A 27,639-nucleotide genomic window follows, 5' to 3' on the forward strand; every position below is an offset into this window, starting at 1 on the left:
AAAGGTCATAGGTATAAAACAACTCACTAACACAAAAATAGCAGCTGTTATAGTTTACATTGTACAAATATAAACAGAATCGTCACAAAGTAAAAATATTAAGTATGATATTTACAAAAATTACAAATTGTAATTTACACAATGCACTGAGCTATTTACATAACGGTAAATTAAATAACAGTTAAAATGAAATAAGAGCATGGTTGACAAGAAAACAGATCAATTCACAATAAAATTATATGGTCCATCACTAAGAATATTTGATGTTTGGTTTCACTGTTATAATCAGTCAGTCACGTTTAATGTTTTAAAGTTTTATTCCGGTAAATTTGATCTTGTTTGTAACCTGCACAGGGCTACTGAGAGGACTGCATGTGTCCTCAAAACACAATAAAGGCCACGCTGATCATTTTTACTTCAAAGTACTTTTTGGTATTTTGAACAAAGAGCAAAATGACTCACTGACTGGTGGGAACATACAGTCCATTGTCTTAAAGTCTAATGTGTCAATGTTTGTTCCTTTATTGTACCAGTTTTCATGTGATAATCAGAACATTCAACTCAGAGCTGAGAATAGAATACATGGTTAAACTTTCAGGTAAGAGCCACACAAACACAGTAAAATACAGTCCTGTTAATGCTAAATGAGAGGTGAATCACAGGGCCATTGTGGTATCATTTAGGGAATTTAGGGCAATAGGTATCATCTGGCCTTTTGAAAATGTTTGCAAATGGTCATAGACTGAATTATTTAAGAGAAACACATCCATGTCCAAGTCTAATTAGCTAAGTAAATTGTCATCTAACCTCTAACAAACATCAAACATATTTATAATATTTCATAAATTGTCATTTTGTTTATCAACTAGAAATGGCCAACAACAGGTAGCCAATGATATTGTAATTATACATCCTCAACTGTAGTGGTTTGTTCCTTATTGATTAGGCTTCAGTTGCCTAATCTGCCTGAATTTGATATGTTTCCACATTGTGTTTTGTTGTAAACAAACTTTTAAGAGTTTCATTATTATAAATTATTTTATTGTCTCTATTTTAGCTAGTATTTGAAAATATTGGCAAAAAAACACAAAATTCGCATAAAACAACAGCCTTGAAATATAACTGTGACTATATGAAGAATGGTGTCCTTATCAAATTATTTGATGTTTGTGTGGCTATTCCATGGGAGTCAAATGCCTTCATTACTCTCAGAGCAAAGAAACAAAAATCTGAATATCACCAAAATCTGGATTCAGTTTACAACAATGTAATCTCCTAATTAAAAAAATAAATATACCTAACTACTACTTACAAGCTACCAGTTTCTTTAAATATTAAACATAATCAGAGGCAAGAAGAAGCCAATCTGATGTTACTAAGTGAACCAAAAATATTCCAGATCTATAAGACCTATAAAATCTTACAGCATGGCAGAAACATACTCAATAAATCTGCAGTTATGCACATAAGGAGTCACCTTCTATGAAACAAAAAAAGTATAAAATATCCTACTGACCACACACAGCCCGCCAGGGGCCACAGTTCCCTCCAAAGTGGAGACCAAATAGCCATGTTATATTTGGCATGGCTCTTCTCTCTCTCATGCTACAAATATTAGCATAAGATTTGGAGCAGTTCGCTCAGTCCTACTTAGACCCTCTCATGGGGAAACTAACAGTTACAGCTAACTAGGGAAAAGGTAGTCCAGCTACTGCACACAATTAGCACTGCACAGTTTGCCAAGTCTGCTGCAGTTCGCTTTTCAAGCAGCAATGGTGTATCTTACATACTTAACTAGTGGTATATCTGAAGCCATTTTTGAACTTACCGGACTCACAGATGTGGATTCTCAGATATATTCTCGCAGGGACTTTTAGGGTCTTTACTACCTAATTATGATTTTATAATGACCTTTTCATGTTTTTGCTTTTCATCTTTTTTGGTATTAGTATAGTTCTTTGTTGGACTCTTTTAGTAACTTAATAACATTCATCACTGTTGAAGTGATATTTGTAAGGTATCCCAAAACTTATGAACAGATTAGTATATTTGTTGACATTAAGGAACGCCATTTGTGTCCATCCACATCACTTGTGTTGGAGGTAAAAAGATGTTTTGCAGTCCAGCACAACACATAAAAAAACAAGAACTCTCAGTCACAGGAAGCTACCGCATGAGGTAACCATCGTGAACTGGATTCTGTCCATATTCAAGTATATTCCAGGAGACAATACTGAGTCACAAGTGTCATTCTCATTGTCTTTGCATGGCTTCAGAAATTCTGAACATGTCAAAATACAATTAGTCCGCCGTCCATGTGCCCAAGACTTTGGTTGTAAAAAAAGGTATTAAGGCTAACAACCTGGATGTCTTCATTTGCAAAATGAAAGATTCCATTTGGATATCCAGTCTCGATTGCTCCAATCACTAGTTTCTGACCTCTTCATAAAATGACAAATTCGGCCACAAAAATCCCAAACTGGCCACTTTCCATAAGGTCATTTTCCTGAAACTCATTCCTCCCCTGTGGTCCATGTTGGAGAGGTCTTGGAATTTTCTGGCCCAAAGCTGCGCCTCCCCTTAGAGGTTGTGGTACAGTCCTGGATGGAGTTGATTTTTCACACCACACCATCAGTTCCTCTCCAAACTGGGGTAAAATTTGAACACTTTGTATATCCACTCAGAGTAGAAAGCAACATTAACAAAAAGTGCGGGCTGCGATGAGGCACATTTTGTCCTTTGGATGCTCACACCGATGATGACTTTGCGCTCATGTTCTTGGCAGACCAATGGGCCACCATTGTCTTTCTGCACGGACAGGATGGACAATATTATGTCAGTGAGGAAGCAAGCTACTAATGACATTATGCTGTATTCCATTGTATATCTTCAAAGTAAACCAAACCCCAAATGTCTAAAACACAAAAAGAATGCTTAAAAGGTCAGTTCACCCAAATTACAAAAAACTGTTTCAATTTAAGTTGCCAAATGTTTTGAGATATTCATCATTGAAACTTCTGCTTCCACCCAAATACTCAAATGTCTTTCCAGAAAAATAGTCCCAGTTAATAGTCCGAAGATAATCCACAGACCTCACTGTGGAAACTAGATATCTACAATTTTTGTGCATTGGTTAAAATATCTTTCACATACTGTACATTGATGTCATATGTCTGTTTCATGATGTAGAAATAGATTTGAGATCCTTACATCACATACACCTTCTCCTCTCTTGCCGCCAGCACATATCCTGCTTTCCCCAGCATCCCCTTTGATTTGTGAGCACATGTCATTGTTGACCATTGGCATAGTCACAGCATTCAGTGTCTCATCACGTTCTGTATCTGTACAGAGAAAGATACACAAAATAGTGAGTGTTTGATGTTAGAGAAATCCTTTTGTCGTAATAATGGTTAAAGTGGGAAGTGGCTTGGTATATGAGTGAAAGAAGGCAGTACTTTTGGTTTCCCCCCATCCATACATGGTGCAGTTGGTGCCCTCGGTGATGTGACACTCTTTTACTGGAAGATGAATAGTGGAGGCACCCTCAGACACAGGGGCAGGACTAGGACAAACATAAAAATAGTCATAAATTATAGTCACAATAAAACATACTGTACGCACACAAATAAAAGTCCCTCCTCATTATACTTATTTTTACTTCATTTTTGAAGTAACAACATAAAATCAATGTGGTAAAATGATAAATTAACTAAAATTTTAAAATTTTGGGCGGGAAAAAAAACTACCTAATCATTTGTATCATACTAACCACAGGCCTGTTTACCTTATGACTAGTTACATGCTAACATCAGAACTCCTGGAGACCTACTGAGTAGGTGAGTACTTACTCCGCTAGTTTCAGCATAACCAGGTTGGATCCTTCTGGGCCACAGATCAGACGAGAGATGCGTAGTCTTGGGTGGTTTGAGGACTCATTGAGGTGGCGTAGACCGACCTGCACACTGTACTCCCTGAGATCTGGAACACTGATGACCACAAGGACCATTGTAAGATTTTTTTTCACCCTCTTTATCAATGATTTAACTTATCAATGATTTAACTGATCAGAGATTGAACTGATATTAGCAACACATTTAGCAAAAAATACGATCCCTTAAAACTTTTTAGAGAATTTTAGAGATTCTAGAGAAAATTAGTTGTGCACAGATCTACAGTGCTCTTACTTTTAAAGGTAAAGTCAGCGATTCTAATCCAATACACTTTCTGTCTGATGTCCATACACAGCACTCTGTAAATGGGCATGTAAACACAGTGGCTCAGAGCGAGCCACACAACACTGCTCTGGCCAATCAACAGCAGGGGGCGTTTGTGCTCATGCACAGGACAGAGGGAAGTCATCAGAGCAGCTGTCTGTGTGAGGACATGACAGTCTTGCGTCAGCAACCGCTGAATGGTGAGGGAAGGCTTGCAAACTGAGTGAGGCCGTGGCCAATTCACATAGATAGTGTTTTTCTCACAGAACAGATACGCTTCCATTTTATTACATGTATCAGTCCACACTGAATCCTAGGCAGTTTCACTGAGACCCCCCCGTGTTTTTTACGTTCTGAAATCTGTTTCTGTCACGTATAGTGAAGCGTAATCTGAGCAGGCAGCTGTTTAAATCACACAAATATCCTGCTGTATATGTGTTTTCAACTTATTAACCGTATCAATGAATCAATAAATGCAAACACTGTAAATTTCTCTCAGCGGAGCCGACATGCAAACTATTTGGTTCAGTAAATTTGTGCTGTCAGTCAGCCTGGTGAAGACAGTTTGGCCGGCCGCTGTCCTCTCAGCCCCCCAGGAGCTGCAGCTGACAGACGGCTGCTTCTGTGGTCAGAGATGTTGAACTCAGGTTGAGTGAAAAGTGGGGAGGCCGCAGAGAGACGGAGAGTGTGGATGGACTGTTGTGCTCACATGAGACGAAATTTTTTTTTCTGTTCGTGATAATGTGTAAGAGGAACAGAAGTGAATCTACAGCTGATGCATTGCTCTGAATAGTGCCATATTTCTCTTTTGGTCGTTGCCTTGGAGCTTCTGAAGGAGCACGAAGGGAGGGGTTGTTTGGGTGTTTAGTTCAAACATCAACTATCTTTCTCCAGAATGACTCTACCTTTAAGCACTGTGGAGCCAGGGCAGTACATTTATTGTACACTTCATATATAAAAAGAAATTGCAATAAGAATTGCAATATTGCATGTGGTCAGATGAATTATCTGCAATAGCTTTCAAAAAGTTGCTGCATGAAAAATAAAATAGGCACATTTCTGTATTCATTGCTACAAGAAATCTTTACAAACCCACAATCCTAGAAATTTAAATATCCAGTATGTATATATATATATATATATATATATATATATATATATTATATAAAACCATTTCATAGAGCAAACATGCACATTGTGAAGACATAACAGCAAGACAAGAAGCAAACCCTGGTTCATTCCATGACACAAACTGTGCCTAAAGACATCAGCTAAAAGCTACTGATCTACCCCATATGTAAAGTAGATGCAGTAAAGTACTGTACATTACTAGAGAGATAAGGACATTTTCATAAAGCCACTACTTCAGATGTAGAGATAATATATGTGTATGACAGGCTTTGACAGAAGTTAAACAGGCCAAACAATTCTGTTCCATATCTCAGGTCAGGCCTGTCTGGGAGTGGGTAACTCTCAGTAAACAGGATATAGCCTGCATCTTTACTTTAAACATTAGAAAAGAGGGGCAGTAAGAGGAAAAGAAACATATTTAAGATATACAGTACATGTAAGAGGGACATGAGAGAGGGATTTGGTGAAGGTTAGAGAACAAAAAGGATAAGTATCAGAATGTGGAGCATTACCAGGACGTGAAGCATTGTTGGTCTGTCAAAACCCAGTCTTCTCTGATCAGTGAGCCACCACACAAATGAACCTTCCTGAGAAAATATGAGAACATGTTTTTAACCATTACAGTAGATGTAAAATCATTAAAGGGATATAGGAAATATACAGTTGTAAAATGACTTACTCTCTTTGGATGCTTACAACCCAGCTGCCATCTGTGCCTTGAACTTGGTGTCCTCCAACAATTCTGGTGTTTATATGCACAAAGCATGATATCTTGGGTCTGGTTAGAGCTAGACAAGAAGACATTTTTGATACTCTATGTTAGATGGATATATTATTTACATTTCAAAGGGAAAATGTTTATTAAAACTTTAAAAAGCAACCATAAAATATGTTTTTTCAGGTAAATGACAACAGAGGGATGTGATGTAAAGAGTAAAAAGCGAAAGGGCGAAAGATTAGAGATAAAAAGACAAGAGGAGGACTAGACTGGTGAAAGCCAGATAAGCAAAAATTACACTCACCCTCTGGTTGAGGAGCCACTGTAGCTGATTCACCTGATAGAATTAAAGCAAAGCACATCAGTAAGAACAGACCCAGCAGCAGGAAATAATTCAGAATGCTGACCATACATTGACACACAATGCATGAAACCTCACTGAAAAAGACACACTTCTACACTTTATAAAAACTTATCTGTCAATCGGCATCATTGTTGCAGGCTATAGCGGTCAGCAACCGCAGCAAATAAATTTGCTCAAGACCTCAAAAACTTCACGGAAGACATGTTTTACATTATGGAAATTATTGTGCGGCCATTCGAAAGAAGCTCTTCTATGCAGCCAGACTGAAACCAGCCAAAGGGGGTCCAGCCACTTGAGTGTGTGTTTTCTCAAGTGATGACATGGAAAGGATGGCAGCAGAAACCTGCATCTGTTTGGTGTTTGAACATTGTGTATTCTGCACCAATTGGATAAAAACATGGCTAACAGATTACATAAACCACTAGCTGTTTGAAAAAACAGTTATGACCCTTTAGTGGCAGTCAAAGAAGGCTGCAAAGCTAAATCATTTGTGTTATTTTACTGTACTGTATGTGCCTCCATATACCACCACTCTGTCTCCTATACTAGATGCCCATTCATGCTCTTTCAGAGGTGCTGGACAGTGAAATACTTGCTCTTTAAAAACATGCATAAATTGACAAGCAGCTGTGATGTGTGCTGCATTGTTCACATACTTGCCGGTGTACTTTGTAAATATTTGGAGGATTAAAGGGAGCAGGAAGGCAGATCAAGTACAATCATCCTTGGCTGACGTCACAATATCTTCCTTGAGAGCTTTTCCGTTTTGCACAGCATAAACATGCGTTACAATATTGTTAATGTTAAGATGACGGCAGAAGAAGCGGAAACCATGACAAGCTCTTTTGTTTCTCTTCAAAACCTTTTTTATTTGTTATTGTTGTTTGCTCAAATACTTCTGCTGACCTTACTCCTTATCATAATACACTGTCCTCACCGTTCATGGGCTCAATTGCTTGCTGTGGATGCGTAGCTACATTTCAGACCATGTGCACAACTGACGCTCTGATGGAATACAGGATATGTGGAGTGGCAATCATGTGTATACAAAAGCATGGTGGTTACGCCATGAACCTAAGTGGTGAAGAGCTCCCTTCAGATGTTGGACAGTGCCAATTTTGTAACTTTCTGAAGCTAACAATTCACACCTGCTTTCCGCAGCAATTAGCCAGGTACCCACAGGTGTGAAAACACACAGAACTCCAAACACTGCAAATACTTTTCTCCACATTCCTCAAATTCTTACTTTCACCACTGCTTGTGCACTGCACAGAGTGCATCTGTATAGGCAGCAACGGAGGCGCTGTGTTTGCCCCCAAACAGGGATCAAGTCCTGAATAACAGCGCAGATATATGGACACTCCTTTCACAGTTCTACAATTTTTGATTAAACTCTCACAGCTTGTATTAAACGTACAGGAGAGGTTGTACTCTGCTTTATCCTCCTAATTGGTTCTGGAAGACCATGCACCTTATTTTTCCCCAAATTTTGGGGGAAAGGCTAGTTTACTTTCTTGTTGAGAGTCAGATGAGAAGATTGACACTCTCATGCCTATACAGTAAATACAGAAAGCCAGTAGCTGGTTAGCTTAGCACAAAGACTACAGCACAAACAGCTCCAACCAGCACCTCTAATGCTCACTCAAAACATTGTATCTCTTTTGTTTAAGCCTCACAAAAACCAAAGTATAAAACCGATATGTTATGGGTTTACAGGTGTTTCAAGTCTTTGTGCTAAGCTAAGATAATCTATTGCTATCTACTGTAGAGACATGAGAGTGTTATTGATCTTTTCATCTAACTCTCAGTGAAAAAGCAAATATTTGCCCAAATGTCAAACTGTGTCTGCTAAAAAGATCACTTAAAACTTGCACTATACAACATGTGTGTCATTCACATCCCTTCTACTATGGTGCTCAAAGGGTCTGTTAATATTTATGGCTGACATAACGCAGACCCTGTTTCCACTTGGTTTTAAAATGCGTCTTGGGCGATCGGTATACGACCACCAAGACGTATTGTGACTCTGATCACTCAAACCACTCTGGGATGCATTTGACCACATATCTTTTGTAGTGTAAACATTAATGCATCCTGATACATCCCTGACAAGGATGTAACAGAAAAATATGTCATCAATGCAGGACATGGTGGTTGTTTTAGTGATGGCTCTCCAACACCAAATTACTTTGTCCTGCCAATCTAAACAGTTGGAATAGCCCATACACATATACTAGTTCTTGAAACATTTTTGTTTTCTTAGCTGGCCCATGCAGAACAAATCTGGCACTTGTCTGGTGATAGACTGACGTAATAACTGTGCGCGGGGCCCTTTGATCTTCTAGCGGAAGTGACGTAGGCAGTAAGAACACAAGTCAGAACACAAGTGGTCAGCTGGACACCTTGGAGACGCATGATAGACACAGATGTGAACGGCAACGTGTCTCGGTGGTGTAAACAGCCTCACAGATGCATCTGCTCTTACAGAGACAGACATTAGAAGAGACAAGATTATTTAAGTCACTTACAGTGCTTCAGTTTGCAGTAGTCCCAAGCCAAGCGGTTATTTGGGTTGGTGTAACACCAAGGACCATGCTTGTCCTGGTCTGGGTTCCGGCAGTAGTTCTTCTCCAACCCTACATGGGATACTGTAGAGTGAGAATCCCCACTGTAAAACACACAAATACAGATTCTCATATTCCATTTGTTATTTTGCACACAGTGTATCAGAGCTAACACTGGGCCATGTCTTATGAAGATTCATACACACTCTAAAAACACACAAGCATGTGCATACATGGAGTTGCGCATACACTATCACGCACATACAGTACATAGACACTGTGAGTAACCATGGTTTGCCTGGAAAGTCTGACTCTGGCTTTCCTATAATGCAATGAATCCTCTGCATTTGCTGCACAGAGCCCGTAGAAGGAAACGCAGAGTTTTGTGAAGAGTGCTCATGGGAGTATGAAAGTATGCACTCTAAGCATTCGGCAGAGCTCAGACCAGCAGGAGCCACATCCTCTATGGAACGATTTGGTTGTGCTCCTGATTTGTAGGAATTCACATCTAATCGTGTGTCTTTTTGCAGCGTTCCACTTTGCTCTGCGAGAATTAAATGTAATCTGCTCAGATATACAAAATACCCCTGAAAAGCAATTACTAGGTAGGAGTTTGGACATACACACACAAGAATAATGCTAAGCGATGGGCAACAATTTGTCAGGGGGTGAAGATAATTTCACTTCCCAAGAGAATGTTAAACAAGCTGTAGCTCTCAGCAGTTTTTCCTGGGCTGACCCTTGACCTTGAGCAGGGTAGACTTGCTGGCTGCAGTCTACGCGAGGGAGCTGATTGGCTTTGATCTACTTTCCTCAAAAAAGCACTTCCTGGGGTCAGGGGTCGGCTCTGGAACATGTCCATCTGTCTGTGCCATTTTGGCTTTTAAAATTCCTGTAAATTAAGTAATTCCAACAGCCTGACTTCAGCATGAAGCAACAGCACTGGAGTGGGCAACCTTTCCGTCAGGATGGGTCAGTTGGAGAGCACCCCAGGGTTTCCTCTCGTCAGTTAGATGAATAATAATTGGGCCTGGTATTGACCCCTGAGGAACCCCTGATTTCCTCTTGCTGTTTGTTTTCACTACTTAGCTTCATTCATACGAAAGGGATTTTCACAAGGCAATGGGAGCTAAGTTCTCAACAAACACTCATCAACAGAGCTGAAAAGAATGTCAGCTTCTCTAGGAAATATTTGCAGTGTTTCTCAGTACAGCTCAAGCTTGACTAAGAGTTAGCAGGAGGTGCACAAAAACATGTTTATGTGTGGATTCAGTTTTCAGCATTTCAGCATGTTCAGCATTTTGTTACCTGTTTATGTGATGTGACCAGTCTGCACAAGGAATCCCTGATCGAGTTATGGATAAAGTGCCCCGGTATGTCTCTCCATTGGCTTCATAACACTCTGAGGAAGAACAGGATGAAGTCATTTTATCTGTTCATGTTAAATATTCCCAGGAGTGCAATGAATGACTGAGCCCAGCAGTTTCTCAAACACCTAAATGCAATCGGTGAGTGGGCATACTCACTAAAACACATTCATGCATGTGCAGACACAAAGACCTATTTTGGGTTTATGCTTCTCTTTGTGGTTTGGATCAATTTAATGTCAAGGGCCCCTGTGTAACTGGTGGTTCTCAAATTTGATACAACATTTAAATCTAATGATGTCTGTTCTTAAACAGAATCAGAAGAGGGCCTGTAGTCAGTGACTGGCTCCTTTTTGACATGTGTGGTCTTCTGAAATATAAAGCAGAGAAACATGGGAAATGACAGCACACACTATTGCCAAAGTCTGCTGTTTTTGTTCTTCCATTAATGGAATTCATTCGGCAGCATGCTGCCATGTGGCCCAATCCTACGGGAGCAATACAGAGAGTGTCAGCGTAATTCCACTTTGCAAAAACATGACATGTCTTTTGAAGCATTTACATGGATATCGCATAGGAATTTATAAGATATTAACCATTCTTTTGAAGTTTGGCACTGAGAAAAAGCTCTGGTATTCTTAAAGGAATATTTCGACATTTCAGGAAATACACTTATTTACTTTCTTGCCAAGAGTTAGATGAGATGGACAATACCACTCACGTGTCTATATGGTAAATATTTAGCTAGGGTCTGCAGTTGGCTAGCTTAGCTTAGTATAAAGACTGGAAACAGGAGGAACCAGCAAGCCTGACTCTGCCCAAAAGTTATAAAATCTGCTTAATAGCAACTCTAAAGCTTGCTATTATATTGTTTAATGCATACTGAAAAAAACTGAAATGTATAAACAAGTTGTGGTTTTACGGGCAGTTATGTGCCAGAATATTTCTTGGCAGGGTGCGGTAACTTCCTAGAGTCTATGCTGGTCGCCTGACAAACTCATGGTGATGAGAAGACTCCAAGAAGACACTGTGGATTTTGTTATCTTTGGAAAGAGCCATCAATCTTCTCATCTAACTCTTGTCAAGCAAGCGAATAAGCATGTTTCCCAAAAATGTTTACCCATTCCTTTAAAATTTAACTTGTAGAGTAATTTACCCATTTTTTGTGTGGCCTCAGCATCACACCTGGGGATGTGGGTGCAGTTGGCTATCCTCTGATTAGGGTCTGTAGTGAAGCACCATGGGTAATCTGCACCATCAGGGTTACGGCAGTAGTTCTCTCGGAGGTCTCTATAACACACACAAAAACTACAATTGAAATGATGGTGCTGATGACTGTATTTTTGCAGCAAAGCTATCTATTTCAAGTTTCACTTTCAGTGCTTTTCTTTTTGGCATTTCAACAGTCAAACACACAAAATAAACAGATTACCTCCTTGACAAAGTTTAAAGAACTGAATCCAAGCTGTCAGGAACCATGAAACATGCATTACTCACTTGCATTTGAAGTTCTTAGGAAGAAAGGAGTGGTTATGGGGGAACTGGGAGTCCCAACGCTGACATGTCACACCCTCTGGAGTGACATTCATTGTGCCTCGGTAATCTGTGCCCTTTCCCTGGACACAGGATGTTGTTACATTTACATCTGTGTCTTCATTGGAGTTAGAGTCTGGTAGAGAAATAAAAACACAACATAAAAATTGTAATTGTGAGTGCAAGCATGAGAGAGAAGGCAACAGAAAAGTTTCTTGAAGAGAGTGAGATGCAGAAAATCAAGGCAGGAAGGAGGGAGGGAGAGAAGGTGGGAGATATTAATCCCCAGAAGAATGTGTCATGTTTAACCTAGAGACAGATGATCAAAAACAGTAGCACGGCCCCCTCCTCTCATCTGCGATAGGAAACTTTTTGTGTATTCATAACACTGGTGCCCCACATTCTTGCACATAGGGACATCCACAACAAGAAGAAGTTATTTAACTTGCTGACATCACACAATGGTACAGGTCGTTGTGATAAAAACTTGAAGCCTCATCATATTTATGAATAATTCTTTTTAAATTAAACATAAAAATGATGTTTCTGGTGAATTTGTTTATTGCGGCCCAACCAAATATATCACATCTAATCCAAGCCCCAGTCTGGCTGGGGCAACTTTATCCTCAGGAAAACTATTCCAAACAATTTCAGATGGAATTCTGCTTTTCAGCAGTGTGGGGATAGCAGTACATGAGGAGCAACTTCTCCCCTCCGGATTTCTGTCTCTGTTTCTTTAGCCTTTGACAAATGAGATGGGAGAAGATGGAGGAGGAAAGGGAATGTTTTGAGGCATAAAGGGGAAGGCGGGTGGAAAAGAGGGATTCTTTGGCTTGATGTAATGCATGCCAGTGTCTGTGTGCACTGCGTAGTACAGGTCAGTGGTTTTTATCTTTCTGAGGGCAGGCATTGAGGGATACACACATCTGGACAAATGCAGATCATCCGCCCTTGCTGTAAATCATAACATGTACTGTAAATACATGTGTGTATGTGTCTGACAGAGACAAAGAGAGAGGAATATTTCAATGTGCCTGCAAAGAAAAAAATGAACAAATTCTCCAATCGCTTAACCTTGTTTTGGCAGCCATTCTTTCTATTTTCCCCTCTGTCTTTTATATTACATATGAAAGCAAACGTTATCTCAACTATAACTCTGTCGACACACAAGTCTCAAAAATCTTTACAAACGGTAGCATATAAAGTTCACTTGTTCCCTGTTTGACCAACAGTCCACAATCCTAATACTTGTAAAGCTGGAACCAATGAATGTTTAGTATTTTCACATGATAAATTACTTAAATGATTTATCATACCAAAATAAAATGACTATTTAAACTTACATTATATATGTAAGCACCAAATTAAAGGAAAAACCAACATCAAGTTTCTCTAAGTCTAATTCTTTCACAAGATATTCCATCATTTGGTGTTGAAATCTAGTGACTGTGAAGGCCATAGTGTATTTTATGCTCACCAAGCCATTCAATTACATATCTGCATTATGTTTCTCCACTCCACTCTTTCTTTAATTTGTCACTTCTTTGTTTATATCATGATGTTCATACCATCTCCGTATGATAGCCTCTATTGTAATCCTCTTTTTAACGGCCCTTTATCATCTTTGAATGGTCTCAGTAAAACACTTCTGTCTCTCTGAAGTCAGACCCTCCCCTTTACAAACAACCTATTTACTCTCCCTTGTTGAGGTAGAAGGATTTGAAGCCAGGCACCACATGAAACACCAAGCTGGGTAAACAAAAGTCTTAAAAGACTCCGCATGGGAGAAGGGGGGCTTATTACTCGGCTCACAACAACTACCCCCAAACCCCCAAAGTCCCGTATGTAACAAACCCCCTGGTGCCCTCAAACCACTAGCTTGTAGTACCCAACCGCAATCTGTCTGTCCAAAAACTAAGCCAGGAAACCTCAACACTATAATCTTAAAATGGCTATCTAACCGAGTGATATGAACTGTTATAACATAAAGAGAACTAGATACGGAGGAAAACTAACAGAGTCATAAATAAGAATAACACAATAATTTGGTCTTCAGTTGATTTGTTGATGAGGTGCTCTGTCCACAAAGCTCTCTGTCAAATGGTGAATTTATGGGGATTTTAAGTATATATACAACGCGTAGACTCTTACCACACACAGTGATGTTGCAGTACTCCCATGGAGTTTTGGGATCCGTGGTGTAGCACCAGGGACGCATACGATTATCTGGGTTACGACAGTAGTTGTCCTTTAAATCTTTGTCCTTGTACCTGAGAATAGAATTGAGAGGACACAGTGAGGAAAGAAAGAAATTAGAGGGGAGAGAAATAAGTCACAACAACAGGTGACGTCTACCTCTCCTGAGATTTAGCATCATTATCTTCGCCAGGTGTAAGCCTGGAGGGGATCATGTGTTTGGTTGTGTGTGTGCGTGTGTCCATGTGTGCATCTGTCCGCAGCTAATCTCACATACTACTGGACCCATTAGCCTAATAGTTTTGTGCACATTTATGGCTGTATGCTCAAGGACCTCTCATGGTTGCGGTGATTCACAGTTTTTGAAAAACCTATTTTATAACGCCATTGAATGCTGACTCCTCACTCGTCTTAACCAGCCAGTAGGGGCCACAAGTGACCAACAACTGCTTCAGTTTGAAATCTTGTTTCTGCTAGGGACAACCAATCATGCCTTGTTGCCATGTTAGATGAATCTGTGCCAAATTTTGGTACCTTGAGAGCAGGTTGTGTTGTGAATTCAAATAAATATTGATAAGATTCCTTATGAGCCTATCGTGAAGCTTAGACTTTTGTCTTTTTAGCAGTCCTTGTCTATAGCAAAAGGCATTTCCAGCAATCAGCTAGGCTAAAAACAACGCTTACTTTGTCATGGCTCAAAAACTGACATTCATAGAAAAGTTTGGTCTCATCTTGAACTGGAGCATCTGCAAATGAATTCCATTCTTATATGAGATGAATAAGTCCCTGTTTTTGTTATCTTCGCTGAAATCTTGACTGTACACACCTGGCAGAGATCTGTACTCCGCTGAGTACACTCTTGTAGTTTCTTTATGCATCTGTTATGGGTGTGTGCTTGCGGTGTCTATGAGAAATGTAAATATGTGATTATCAGCTTTGTGGCTTACTTTTTGGGCTGGAAGTGGTGTTTGTGAGGCCTTGGTGAGTCCCATCTCTGACAATCCTTGCCGCTCTCTGTATGGTCTACTTTGCCCCGGTAATCCTCCCCGTTACACGTAATACAAACCTCTGTCAACACAATTCAACATTTATTAAAACCTTCTCTTCTCTGGCAATGAATGGTAGAGTACTTGTAAACACAACTAATGGCTTTTAGAGAGAAATAAACCACATAAACATTGATTAAATGCCCAATCACATCTCAGTTTCTGCTTTCTAGTTGCCCGAATCTAATTGCCCAGTGATATTGTTTGGGAGAGTCTTACCCTCTGAACACTGTGGTATGCCACACTCCTCAGCTCGTACGTTGGGATCTGTGGTGTAGCACCACGGACCACCAGGATCGTTGTTGGGATTCCGACAGAAGTTCTCCCTCAAGTCTTGCGTTGGGTACCTATCAGGATAAAACCTACAGGGGAGCAGACAGACATTATTGAAAGTGTTAACTGATACTGTAAGCTGTTTAAATAAATTTTAGGGAGTGCTTGCACGCTCGGCTGCTCCAGAAGTGTATACAGTACCGTACATGCCCGCTACTGCTCTCAGTAACAAGCCAAATAAATTCAAAAGGCATTTACATTAACATGTAAGTTTCATTCTGAGAAATGGTAGTCCCTATAGTGTGACAAGGTTCCATTTTAAATCCTAGGATGATCAGACTTAGCAATTCTATGCAAAATAAGTCATCAATACGTTTCGCCTCTCCAGGTTTGCACCTTCTGCATGATCGCCTTACCAATTCCTACCATATCCCAGCTCCCTCATGTGTGAAGCAGCCAGACTCTGTCACAGCACAGTGACCACCAGCAGCACAGAACAATGCTACGAACCACTTGGAACAGCCCAAGCAGGTCTTTTGCTGGCAGCCTTTGAACACATTTAAACCTAATCCCTCTCTGTCAACTGCTACATCATGTCAGTATGAACATGCGACTATAAGACTATAAGAAACAGAACCTAGCTGGTCCACGGGATCCCCATACTAAATGGACAGTGTGTGAAATTTGTCTTCTGTCAGGACAGGATGAAGAAAAGCTGGCATGTCATCACCCCCTGATCCATGCCGACCGCATTCCCCCTCCCACCCAGGGAGACAAAGAGAGAAGACAGAAGGAAAAGGTTTGGGTATGCAAGAAGGGTGAAAAGAAACAAGTGACTGACTTAAGTGACTTAAAAAAGCACAAGTGAGCATAAGAGAGTGAGCAAAAAGGCAGGAGCATGTTTCTTAATTAATGATGTAAAAAGAAAAAAACGTGCTGGAAAAGAAACAGGAAAAGAAAAAAGACCCAGAGTCCGCCCTCTCTTCAGCAGCTCGTCTGAACACTCTACCCCAGGCAATGACTCTTTTCTTGGGGGAGTCTGCTGTACTCTCCTCTCAATGCCCTGGGGCTTATGCAAGGCTTCTACACTAATGCACAACATTATTCAACCCAGAACTAGAGGAAAGCTCAGGCATCTAACTTAGCCAAAAAGAGAGAGACTGCAAAGGAGAAAGAAAGGGAAACACTGTATATTTTTACCTACAGAAAAATATAATAGGGTTAAGACTAACAGCAGCATTTCACTTGTACATATAACAAAGACAACACACTTGTTCCCTTCCAAAGCAGCACTGTGCCAAGTGCCAAAACTCACATCTGTTGTGTGTAACTCACAAGCTCAATATATTTCTGTCATAATACAGTATCCTTAATTTATGAATGGAATTACAAGGGTCCTCACTTTACAAAACAGGTTGCATCTGGTGAGAGTCTGTAAAAGGCCAAAGCATGGGAGCAAGTTAGCCATAATGATGTTGCGCTAACAGATGTTAGCCAGTTATTCATCTCCTTGCCAAAGTCTGTTCCCATAGGAGCGCAGGCAGACACTCTGCACACATGCTTCACTCTGGGCCGGCTAAACATATTGGCTAGATTTTGGATATCACTAAAGATGAAATCTAGACCTGAAGTAACTGCTGCAAAATGTCTAGCAAAATGCACCTGGTGAGTATGGAACAAACATGGTCATGCATCAGTGCTAAAGCATCCAAAGGACTAAAGTATTCAAAGATTACAGCAAGCAAGCAGGGATTTTATGAATCATAACCCTGCAATAATGGATTTTTTTGACCACTCGGGGGCAGTGGAGAGAAGCTGTGACCACAACACTCATATATTATCATCTTTAAAGTTGATATGGCATAGTTTGTTGACACGCCAAGCAGATACAGAGCAACATAAGTTTATCAACAAGAAAGTCATGTTTTCTGGTCACCTGGCAAGTTCAATATCAATTCTACTTTTAGCTCTGTTTTGGTCTCCGCCAACCCCTCCAACCACCAACTACTCCTAGCTCTTTATCTCCTAATGCTCCACTACGTTCACTAACTAGTCACTAACTTTGCTGTTTGTGGCTGGGCAAGAAGCATTACAGAGCATTTTTGCTGAAAACAGCAGCCTACTGTGGCTGAAAATGTTGCTGATGACAGTGGCGAGAGTGAACCAGAACTGTAAAGTTGCTATAAAAACAAAACAATGAGCTAAAAGTTGCTAAAACACTCCATAGAACTGACTGGAACTGCAGAGTTAGGTGATACTTCTCTGTGGGTTCATCGCTACAAACAACCCCTTTCACATTGAAGTAGTCATGTAATCCATAATTAATATGCAAATATTTACATCTGCCATCAAAACACTGCTGAAGTATCTTTACGCAATTGACATTAAATCCAAACTGCAGGGATGTGTTTCTGTAGCTGAGTGAGCACTCTGGCCTCCCATTGGTTCCTATGAGGATAAATAAATGACTGAAATGTTATCTGTTATTATTAATATGCACAGAAACATTCCATTCTCCACACTCTGCTGGGCATCAACACACACTTCTTTCAAAGACCTGGTTCAAACACTAAATATAGACAACAGGTGGAAGTCCCATTCCTGGAAGGGAACCTCCTGAGAAATCACCCCTGCCCCACGGTGATCGGTCAAGCATGAAAATAATAGTTACCTGAAACTCAAATGGTGCGTGGTTCATTATGGTGGTAATTCTCACGCAGCGGGACAGTCCCATGTTAGGTAACCCCTCAGTGGCACTAAATCTCCCTTAAGTAAAGCTCCCTCTGACCCTTTGAAAGTTAAAAGTTGCTGACAAGCCGGGGCAATGTTGTCGGATGTTACATTTGCCATCTGGGAAGGGGACTCGAACCGTGTGTCAAATAAACAATGACAAAGCATTCCTAATGTGAAGAGCTGCTTCAGGAAAAGGAAGGGAGGATTAGAGGGACTGCATGTAAGAAGAGGAAAAGAGAGGAGCACAGAGGACCAACACAGCTATGTATTTTAATTTGAGGGATCAGTGAACTTGTATATTCCCTCAGCATGTCTGTCGCTTTGTGAGCTCAGCTGGACAACAGACAGAACATGACTTCAGTCTATAAATCTCTGCTTTCTTTCCTTCATTCTACCTCCCCTCTGTCTCTTTTTCACTCTGCACTTCTTCAAACTCTTATTACTCTGTCTCACAACCCTCCTCCCCGCTGCAGTTAAAATGTCTCGTAACTAATGAACACTGCTAATGAGATGCTGGCACAGAACCATCTTCGCAAATTTACTGATCTTGCCTCGCTGAAGCTGAGAGAAAACATCTTTGGGATACACCTGATGGCCTACAGTGCAGCATAAAAACAACCTCATTTGGGAGGACATCCCTGCATGTGTTGAAAGAAATCTGACTTAACTCTGGATAAACGTTCAACCGTCTCCAAACCTCCACCTTCCTTTAACCCCCGAGGTGCAAGGAGATGATCTGAACATCAGTAAATCAGTTTCTGGGGCCTGTTCAATATCAGGCACAGAGAAATAGAGAAGAAGCATCCAGGAAGGTAATGGAAGCCTAAAGATTACAGAAAGCGGCTTTGAAGGCTGCTGGTTCAAATCTAAAGGAATCTGGCAAGGGGAATGGAATGATTAACACCTTCTCCTGCTGAAAGACCTGTTGGAGTGCTGCCGAGCAAGGCACTGTGCCCTTAGGTGACAAGTGAGTATCTGTAACTACTCCACCGATGTCAATCTGTCAGTATGTCAGTCAGTCCACCACTTTGGTCTGAAATATCTCAACAACTCAGTGACAATTCTGTCCCTGGATGATGAATTCTTCTGACTTTGGTTATCCATTTCATCTACCACCACCAGATTGACATTTCTGGCTTTTATTAAAATGTCTTGACAAGTATTGGATGGATTGCCGTGCAATTTGGTACAGTTATCCATACTGCCCAAAGGATGAATCCAAAAGACTTTGGACTTTTGTCTCAACATCTACTGGATGGATTGGCACATAAATTTTTATAGACATTCATGGTTCTTAGAGGATGAATCCTAACATCTTTGGCATTCCCCTGACCTTTCTTCTACCACCACCAAGACCTTAACATCTATGGTTTTGAGTGAAATGTCTCAACAACTATGGGATGGATTGCCATAATATTTGGTACACACATTCATGCCCCCCTCAGGATGAATTATAAAGCTTTGGCTTAACTTTCATCTAGTACCATCAGGTCAAAATTTGACCAATATTTGCAAAGCTAATGATATTCCCATTCTCAGCTGTAGTTTGTGTTTAGTACTAATCAGCAAATGTAAAAATACTAAGAAGCTAAACTAAGATGGTCTTTATGGTAAAGATTACACCTGCTTAGCATCAGCATGCTAACATTGTCATTGTGAGCATGTCACTGATGTATGTCTTGTTTTGACTTTTGTGGTTAAAACAGAGAGGACTTACGTGTGCTCATTGATGTTATTATCAGACCAAGCTTGGCAAGTTATGTTTGACTTTGTCCAAGACCTCCTCCCTCTGTAGTTGTCCTTGGTGCCGATGATACACTCCCTTATATAATCTGAGAGAGGGCAAAGGCATAAAAAAGCTTTTGAAACATCCATTCATGTTCTCACTTTGATACAAGTTGTCCATGTGTACTCTTTTTCTGCCAGTTTATACAGTGTTTAATCAATTAAAAGTTCATTTGCATATGCTGTCTTGACCACCTGGACTTTATTTTGGCTTTGTCCATGTATGGTCAATAAGACTTTTTTATAGCAAGCATTTTAGTATGTCCCAGTTTGCGTGTTACTCCCAAAACAGACAACTCCCTGAAGTTCATTAAATGTCACCGGAGGGGAGTTTCTGTAAATTTCTTCAGTAAATTCTAAAGTGCTAGATTACACAGCTTGCGCTAGAGAAAGCCTTTGCGGTCTGATTGTAAGCAATGAATTTTTTTGTTTACACTCCACTCAGGTCTGCTACATGTTTATGCGTGCTTCACTCCTCATCGGAGTGATTAAACAGCAGGGAGATGGCGGGTTAGTTGCTTTTATTGTGTCAACAGAGAAACCAAAGTCCTTAAAATGCCAACACAAGCATACTAAGAACAACAACCTAACAACCCACAACCACCAACAAACCTCTTCTCATGAGAAAAACACGAGTACATGATGTCAGCCTCTGAAATTTATAACATTTACCTTTTTTTTCATACAAAGTGAAGTTGGTGTTGGCCTGCTTCTGCACACCGTGTGTGAAACGGTCAAAGGGAAGCAAGTGGCATTTCCTGTTGTGCCTTTGAAAGTTGAAAGCCCTGTAGAAACACACGGGAAGTAGTTGAGAGATGAACGACTGATAAACAACAAAAATATGTAAATACTGGCGAGGCAAAATAGAACCTTAGAAACCAAGAGCCAGATTTCAGAGAAACAGAAGAATAAATGTATCTCACCTGCAGTTGAAGTTTTTCTTGACCTTCTTGCACTTGCGGGCGCAGTGTTCCTGTGATCGGCTACTTCGTACCAAAGAGGGCTGAGGACAGTCTGTGCAAACCAGCATGTGGCTCTCAGTCTTCTCATACTTTTGTAATGACTGGTGAGTCCTTCTACAGCAACCTGGAAGAGCATGACAACACATGAGAACACCTACCTCAATTATTTGCCACAGCCAGTATATTAATTTCACTGTTTCCAAGCACTGAGCTTCCAGTTGTCGTTGACATCCAACTCTGCAATCATACAGCTGTCTTGAGTTTACACATATACACTTGCAGGTCTTACTCATGACCATCTTTCCAATCTATACCATCTATTCCATAGTGCATAAATGCTGCATATGTCATGTGACCCAGCAGGTGTAGTGGCCAGCTCTGTGAAGACTATGTTTGTCATGGAAGGCGGCATTGCTCATTCACACCAACTAAGAGGACATCCTCTAATTCAGACGCCCGTGGTTACTTGATTGCTTACTTTGACATTTATTTTTTAATGTTAAATATTATTTTCCTCTGCATGTGTTAAGTAGCTCAATGTGATTGAGAATAATGACAAAAAACTCCTTTTCAGATTTGTTTTAGAGCGCATCAAACATTAGTCTAATATTGGGGACACATGCCCTAAAGTCTCACTGATAACAGATTGATGAAAATATTCCCTTGAGTTTCCTTCTGGTATCTTACAGCTTGAACACTCTTGGAAAGGAGGAAGTGGAACAAAGTTGAAATTATTTCATTATTTTATGTTGAAATGTGTGGCCAGCTGTTAATGAAAGCATCCTTCAACTACAGTTTGCTTCAAGCCCCATGTTTGCATGTTAACAACCACCTTCCTGAATCATACTGAAGCATCATTATGGATGTCTTGAACCCGCTCCCAACTCTGCTATCCTGCAGCTCTTCATCACCTTCCTTTAGATCATGCTTCAGCTGTGCTGGCCAAACCGAGGTATAGCAGACAAGTTTATGTGTCATAAAAGCTAGTATGAAGTGTGTCCAGGATCAAAGCCCGGCTCAAAATGCCCCCCAGCACTCCTGCTTCAAACCGAGGTAGCTGTCTGAGAAATGCAGAGTTGGTGCTGAACTGTGAAGACAGCCAAGAGAACAGAATGATGTCCATCCAACAGGCTGATACGCTGCGGTGTCCCAGTTGGAGATTTAATGCTCATGAAAGCATATCTCATATTTTACTACTTTCAAAAGCCAACACAGCTTTTTCAGCAGTTTTTTACTACTCTGCTGTATTTGTTATGTTACAGTTTTATGTTATTGTAGATGTATTTAATGGAAATCCATGATTCCAACAAAAACCCACTTCAATAACTTGACATTCATGACTCTTCAACAGTCATGAAAGTCTCATTAGAACTCCTGCTGATTAACCACAGTGACATGTAGTTTATTCCTTTCATCTTGAGCAACAAGAATTACGTTCATATTTTAGGGGAACAAAACAAGATGCACTTAGAATTCCTGTCACTCAACATTTTTACTAACTGATAAAGTTTTATGTAATGTCTCTCAGCTATTGGCATCCAACACTCACTAGAAAACACACAGTACAGTATATGATGAAAAACTGGAGAACTGTCAAAGTTGCAAAAGGACACTTTTTATTTATAGGTCTTTGTTGAGAGCCATTTCTTTGGAAGAAGTACACAAGATCCAAGCAGGTTCAAAGGCAGGACAAAACCATATTTTAAGAGCATATCCTCTGTGATACAAATCGTTCATTTTTACCTACTGGAAAAAGAGCCCATCCTTCAGCAGAATGGAGCTCTACTGTAAATGCAGTTTCTAACGACTACAGAAACATCTTTACATGCATTATGTCTTTAGTTACTATAGTTTTCCGTTTATAATTAGGGGCAAGTGCGATATAAATCACAAAGGAAAATCTCATGCTACTGAGTTACAGCAACATGCTCTTGTGCCAAGATCCGACACAAGTCGTTGTGTGTGTACTTAGGATATTGTAAACTGTGGAGCGTTTAGAGGCTCCTCATGGTTGAAAATGGTTTTTGGGGAGGACGTGTTATTAATGTTTGGGCTCCACTGGACCACATCTGGCACTCATCACAGTGTTGTTCCAGCCCTGATGTCTGGCCAGGCTGCTCAATTAGATTTCACTTAGTCTCTTCCTCTCCTTGCAGTCAGACTCCTGCTATCTCCAAATCCCAAACATTTGCTGAAGTTGAAGATTACAATAAAAGGTGCTCAAAGGGTGAGTGAGAGCGATGAGATTTAATAAGAAGAGGCAGCAATAGCTTAGAGGAACAGGTCTGATTGTCCACTCTGGCTTGGAAAATGTAAAAGTGAATGACACTCTAACCTTCCTCAGAAACTCACACTTAAGCCCTTGAGCAAAGCATGGAAGTGTCAGCTGGATAAGTACTCCAGTTAACCTTCTTTGGATAACAAAAGGTCACTGATAATCACAAAATGTGTAAATTTAAAGCAGTGCATGGAAAGATTTGTATTATATGAACAACAGGAAAGTAGCAGGTTAAAGGTGTGCCTCTGTCTGGGAATTAAGCAGACATTACATCTGCTTCAGAGAGCGCAAAATGTGGAACATGGGCTCAGCGGCCAGATGTTACCCCCCCTCACCCCCCCACCCCCACGCCCCTCTCGCTCTCCCTCACACACACACAAACACACCCCTTTTCTATCTCTCTACCGGGACAAACGCACGAATACCACAATCCGGAGCGCGCATTTTACTTTCCCCAAATCCAGGGCGGTCACAGGTCAGGGTCGGCACCCCCAGAGGTGGTAACTATGAATTCAGTGCTTTATCAGCGGGGCGGATGTAAAGCCGGGACAGTGTCTGTAACCACCAGATAACCTGCGCTCGTTTGGATGCGTTTTAGGGACTGGCGGTCGTGCGTGCGCCCTGGGTTGTACTGCAACATTACATTATCCTCTCAGTAGCTGGCGTTAGTCCAACAGATGTAAGAGTGTCTATTACTCAAACTGGATGGCCACGACCTGTATAAAAAGTTTTATGACAAAGCAGTAACATCAACAGATGTAGGCTACTTCAAACCAGGCGCTTTGGCACGGGTTTTTACATTTATGCGGATAAAAATGGGACGGTGCACGTCCTCATTCTGCAGGAGGAAACGTTCAAGTGTCAAATATTATTGCTCAAAACACTTCAGTTTTAATACATCTTAGGCAATAGTTTCGGCATTAGACCCAGTTGTGAACTGTAATAACGGGACCTCCAGTAGGTCTTGGAAAGGAGGAGCAGTTTAATGAGCTACTCAATTATTTCATTCAAGTTTTACTGTTCAAAACAGCTACTGAATGTTCTTCTTCAGAAAACAGCCTTGAGGGAAGTCTTTTCACAAACCTCAATGAATTACCACAGTTATCCAAACAGTGCGCCAAATCAATAATGGAAGACAGGGCTTGATCAAGTTCATTCAGTACCATACTCAATAGTAATTTTTAAAAAATGATTCTGTACACACAACATAGCATCAATATTTTATGTAAAATACTTAAAGTCAAGTCCTGAGTGTCAAAATCATAATTGGAGCATAAAATGAGAAATGGGAGATTAATTGGGTTTTGCCCACTTTTCTAACTAGTTTGATTTTTTTTTTCATTCTTCAGTGTAATTTTCTGCAGTGTTGTGTCTACAAATCCCTTTACTGCACATGCAGAAAAAGAAGAAACCAAGTTATATTTTAACATGAGGTTAAATGACACAGATGAATCACATACTATAGCTGATACAGATATTCAACACAGCTCTTCATGACTTACCTGTATCCAACACCACAACACACACCAGAGCTTGGTAAATCCATACGTTTGTCCTCATGGTTAACAACTTGGGAGCAGTTTAGAATCCGAAGGTTTGTGCGTTAAAATGAGTAGAGAGACAGAGTCGGTGGTTTTATGGAGTGCAGAGTGGCTGATGATGACCAGCAGAAGACTCTGCTTCCTCACACAGATGCCACTTTTCCAAGAAACCACACGTCCTCGGTTCAACCCCCTTTTACTTGAGTGTGTACTCCTCTCTATCAGCGTCTCTCCTCACTCCTGTCAAGTCTTCTGGAATAAATAATACAACTTCCGGCTATTGTTTTCAAAATAAAACTAAAACTAATTGCCTTATGTTCTGCTTTTTTCAGATATTAAGAGTTAAAATAAAAAATAAATCATGTATGAAGGTGAATTCAAATAAAACTCCACCTAGTTTTCTCCAAAAAATCGCCAATCATCAAAACCATTTTAGCTTATTTTATAATCATTTAAGCTTAAGCAAGATTTTAATTACTCAAACCAGTCAACCAGAATAAGCCAACAGTGGTAGTATAACTGTAATGGTTTAGTTGTTCTGTAAATCACTTATCTGTGCAACTTTAAAACGACAGTTTAGGGATTTGCTTCATTGCTCATTTGCAGGTCATACTGTATTTTGGCTTAATGGGCTGGCTTGGATAGCACTTCACTGTATCTTAATTATATAAGGCATTTCTAACCTCATCATGGTCTATTGATGGCCCCACGTGGTCATGCCTTTCTAATAAGGCACCTTTTATAAGGGCTTTATAAGATGTAATTACTGGCTTAGTAATGGTTAATAAAAAAATTACTCTATAGCTCACCGTTAAGGTATTTATAAGAACAAATTTTACATTGCCAGGTTGTGAAAAATCTCTCTTGTTGGTGTTGATCTTTTTAGCCCTCTATAGATCACTCCAATGGACCTTTTGACATCTGACCTTCTGGTATAGGACTGCACAGCATCTGGACCAAAATCCATTTACTAACACCTTATTAACATTTGTAATTGGATACTTTATGGATTGTTGTAAAAAAAAAAAAACCCAACTCCTTTATTATTAACTTTACTAACATACAGTATATAATTAGAATTACTACCTTTTGCTGCTGGCTTATGTGCAAGTAAGAAACCTGTGACCCTTATTACTGATAACCTATTCACGTTTATAATTGCATGCTTATGGCTTATCAGAAAGTGACTTCCCAGCCAAACAGATTTTTTTATAACCTGGCAAGTTGTTTCAATGAATGGCTTTATTTATGAAGCATTAGTAAAAGATTTATTAGGATTAATAAAGTAATTAATTACAACTAATAAACCCTTTATAAAGGGTGCCTTATTAGAACGTGGTACCTCTCAAGTTTTTTCTTTTAAAGCAGGCGGTGACACACTTCCAAATCAAAGAGCATGAACTGTAGTGTTGTGTTCTAAAAATAATGGATAGACTAATTCGAGCTGGCAATCATCAGGCAGGATATTTTTGACAAGATTCTCTTTCTGTCTTTCCTCACTTGCCTCACTTTGGCTCAGCTGAAAAAACTGATAGGATCCTTTGCACAATGTGCCAAAGAGCACTTGCGCAAAGTAGTGATTGCATCCTTCGAGGATTATCCAGTTGCAAAATGCCTTACATGGTACCAAAGTGCATAAGCATAAAGAATATACAAAACTAGCAGAAAAGAGCCTACCGAAGTTTCCTTAAGTAAGACACTGCACTGCACTGCACTGCACTGAAGCCTGTTGACATTGAACTCTAGCCAACTGGACCCACTGAGGCCCCGAGTTTTGAAAGTGCTCCATTCAATCAATCATGATGACTTTAAGGTTTAAGCATTTCAGGACAAAGTGGAATATTCTCAGTCTGTGTCACAACTTGTGAGCAGCCACTTTCTATGATTAATGTGCTCAATGAAGTGACAACTTGAGACAAAACTATACAAACGTGACCAACAGCAGAATGTTTGAATTTAGTGATGCACTGCTATGTTATATCAACAGCATCTTTTTTCTTAGTTAACAAAGATACATAGGGTAAGCAGTTCTCATGAAAGTTAAATCATGACAAGGACGAAAAATATCTATCAGGGACTGAGGGAATATTTATCCTGCTGTTCAAACAATTCCCACATGAGAAAGAGGTATGGGGGGGAAACAGTGCCAAAAGTCTATTCATGGCATATTCCAACATTTGAGACTGACCTGTAAAGAAGTATAGTGTTTGTATTATGGGTACTATTGGATAAAGGTGAGTACAGCATGTAACTGTATAATATATAATACATATAATATATATGTATTATAGGAATATTACAGTTATTATAAGAGTTTAAAAGTATCATAAAGGTACAATAAAGCCACTATAAAGTCAATATTGAGCACCACAGACACAGTATAAGTCCCATAGGAACATTACAAGACATGAAGTGTGTGCGTGTGTGTGTGTGTGTGTGTGTGTGTGTGTGTGTGTTTAGGTGGGGCAGCTGGAAGTGATCCTATTTAGGTACCAGCGTACAGGACTTTTGTTGGGCCCTAACCCTTATTTGACAGGAAATCCACACTTCAGCCGTTAACGGGCGGCGGACTTAAAGCCCTCCAGAGAGAGCAGCAGGGGGAAGAAATGGTTTGAGGTAAATGCCAGACGCCCAGCCCTCCCTCATTAAGACGCGTGCAGGTCATTTCATTTTTCTTTGGTCCCTTTTCCTCCCTTTGGTCTGCCTGTGTGTGTGCAGAAAAGTACCAACAAGTGTAGAGGCGTGTGTGTGTGTGTGTGTGTGCTCAGGGGGCTGCAAACAGCGGCTCTATAGGCCCAGGCAGCAGGCACGGAGGTGCACTGTGCACCGTACACACATCACACCCGCAATGTCAATCAGTGTCAGTGCAAAGAAGAAATCCAGACACTCAGAAAATCTGTCTTGGAGCAAATTTTTGTAGATTGGCACCTT

General features: G+C 40.3%; 1 protein-coding gene across 2 annotated transcripts; it reads right to left on the reverse strand.

Moving 5' to 3' along the window:
• Positions 1–24,912, reverse strand: LOC122975638 (hepatocyte growth factor-like). 2 transcript variants are annotated; one of them, XM_044344165.1, is made up of 18 exons: positions 24,670–24,912; positions 20,851–21,013; positions 20,600–20,712; positions 19,860–19,974; positions 15,356–15,498; positions 15,038–15,158; positions 14,046–14,164; positions 11,859–12,030; positions 11,518–11,651; positions 10,303–10,396; positions 8,959–9,098; positions 6,371–6,403; positions 6,028–6,136; positions 5,861–5,935; positions 3,852–3,989; positions 3,459–3,565; positions 3,211–3,344; positions 1–2,808 (listed from the first exon to the last, which is right to left on the reverse strand). In XM_044344165.1, exons 1-18 carry the CDS (start codon positions 24,725–24,727, stop codon positions 2,632–2,634), a joined length of 2,145 nt encoding a protein of 714 aa, XP_044200100.1. In that variant the 5' UTR covers positions 24,728–24,912; the 3' UTR covers positions 1–2,631. The 2 variants fall into 2 exon arrangements, with proteins under 2 accessions (XP_044200100.1, XP_044200099.1); XM_044344164.1 differs by having other exon boundaries at positions 11,518–11,669.
• Positions 24,913–27,639: the final 2,727 nt, after the last annotated feature.

Source organism: Thunnus albacares, chromosome 23 (assembly GCF_914725855.1).
Source record: "Thunnus albacares chromosome 23, fThuAlb1.1, whole genome shotgun sequence".
In the NCBI taxonomy this organism is placed as follows: domain Eukaryota; kingdom Metazoa; phylum Chordata; class Actinopteri; order Scombriformes; family Scombridae; genus Thunnus; species Thunnus albacares.

Bases quoted from the DNA above. Each gene is read 5' to 3' on its own strand.
- LOC122975638 (XM_044344164.1), bottom strand. From the start codon at position 24,727: ATGAGGACAAACGTATGGATTTACCAAGCTCTGGTGTGTGTTGTGGTG. The intron at 12,031-14,045 runs GTAAGAGTCTAC...TTTCTCTACCAG, and splicing joins CTGCAACATCACTGTGTGTG to ACTCTAACTCCAATGAAGAC. The intron at 6,404-8,958 runs GTAAGTGACTTA...TAATTCTATCAG, and splicing joins CTACTGCAAACTGAAGCACT to GTGAATCAGCTACAGTGGCT.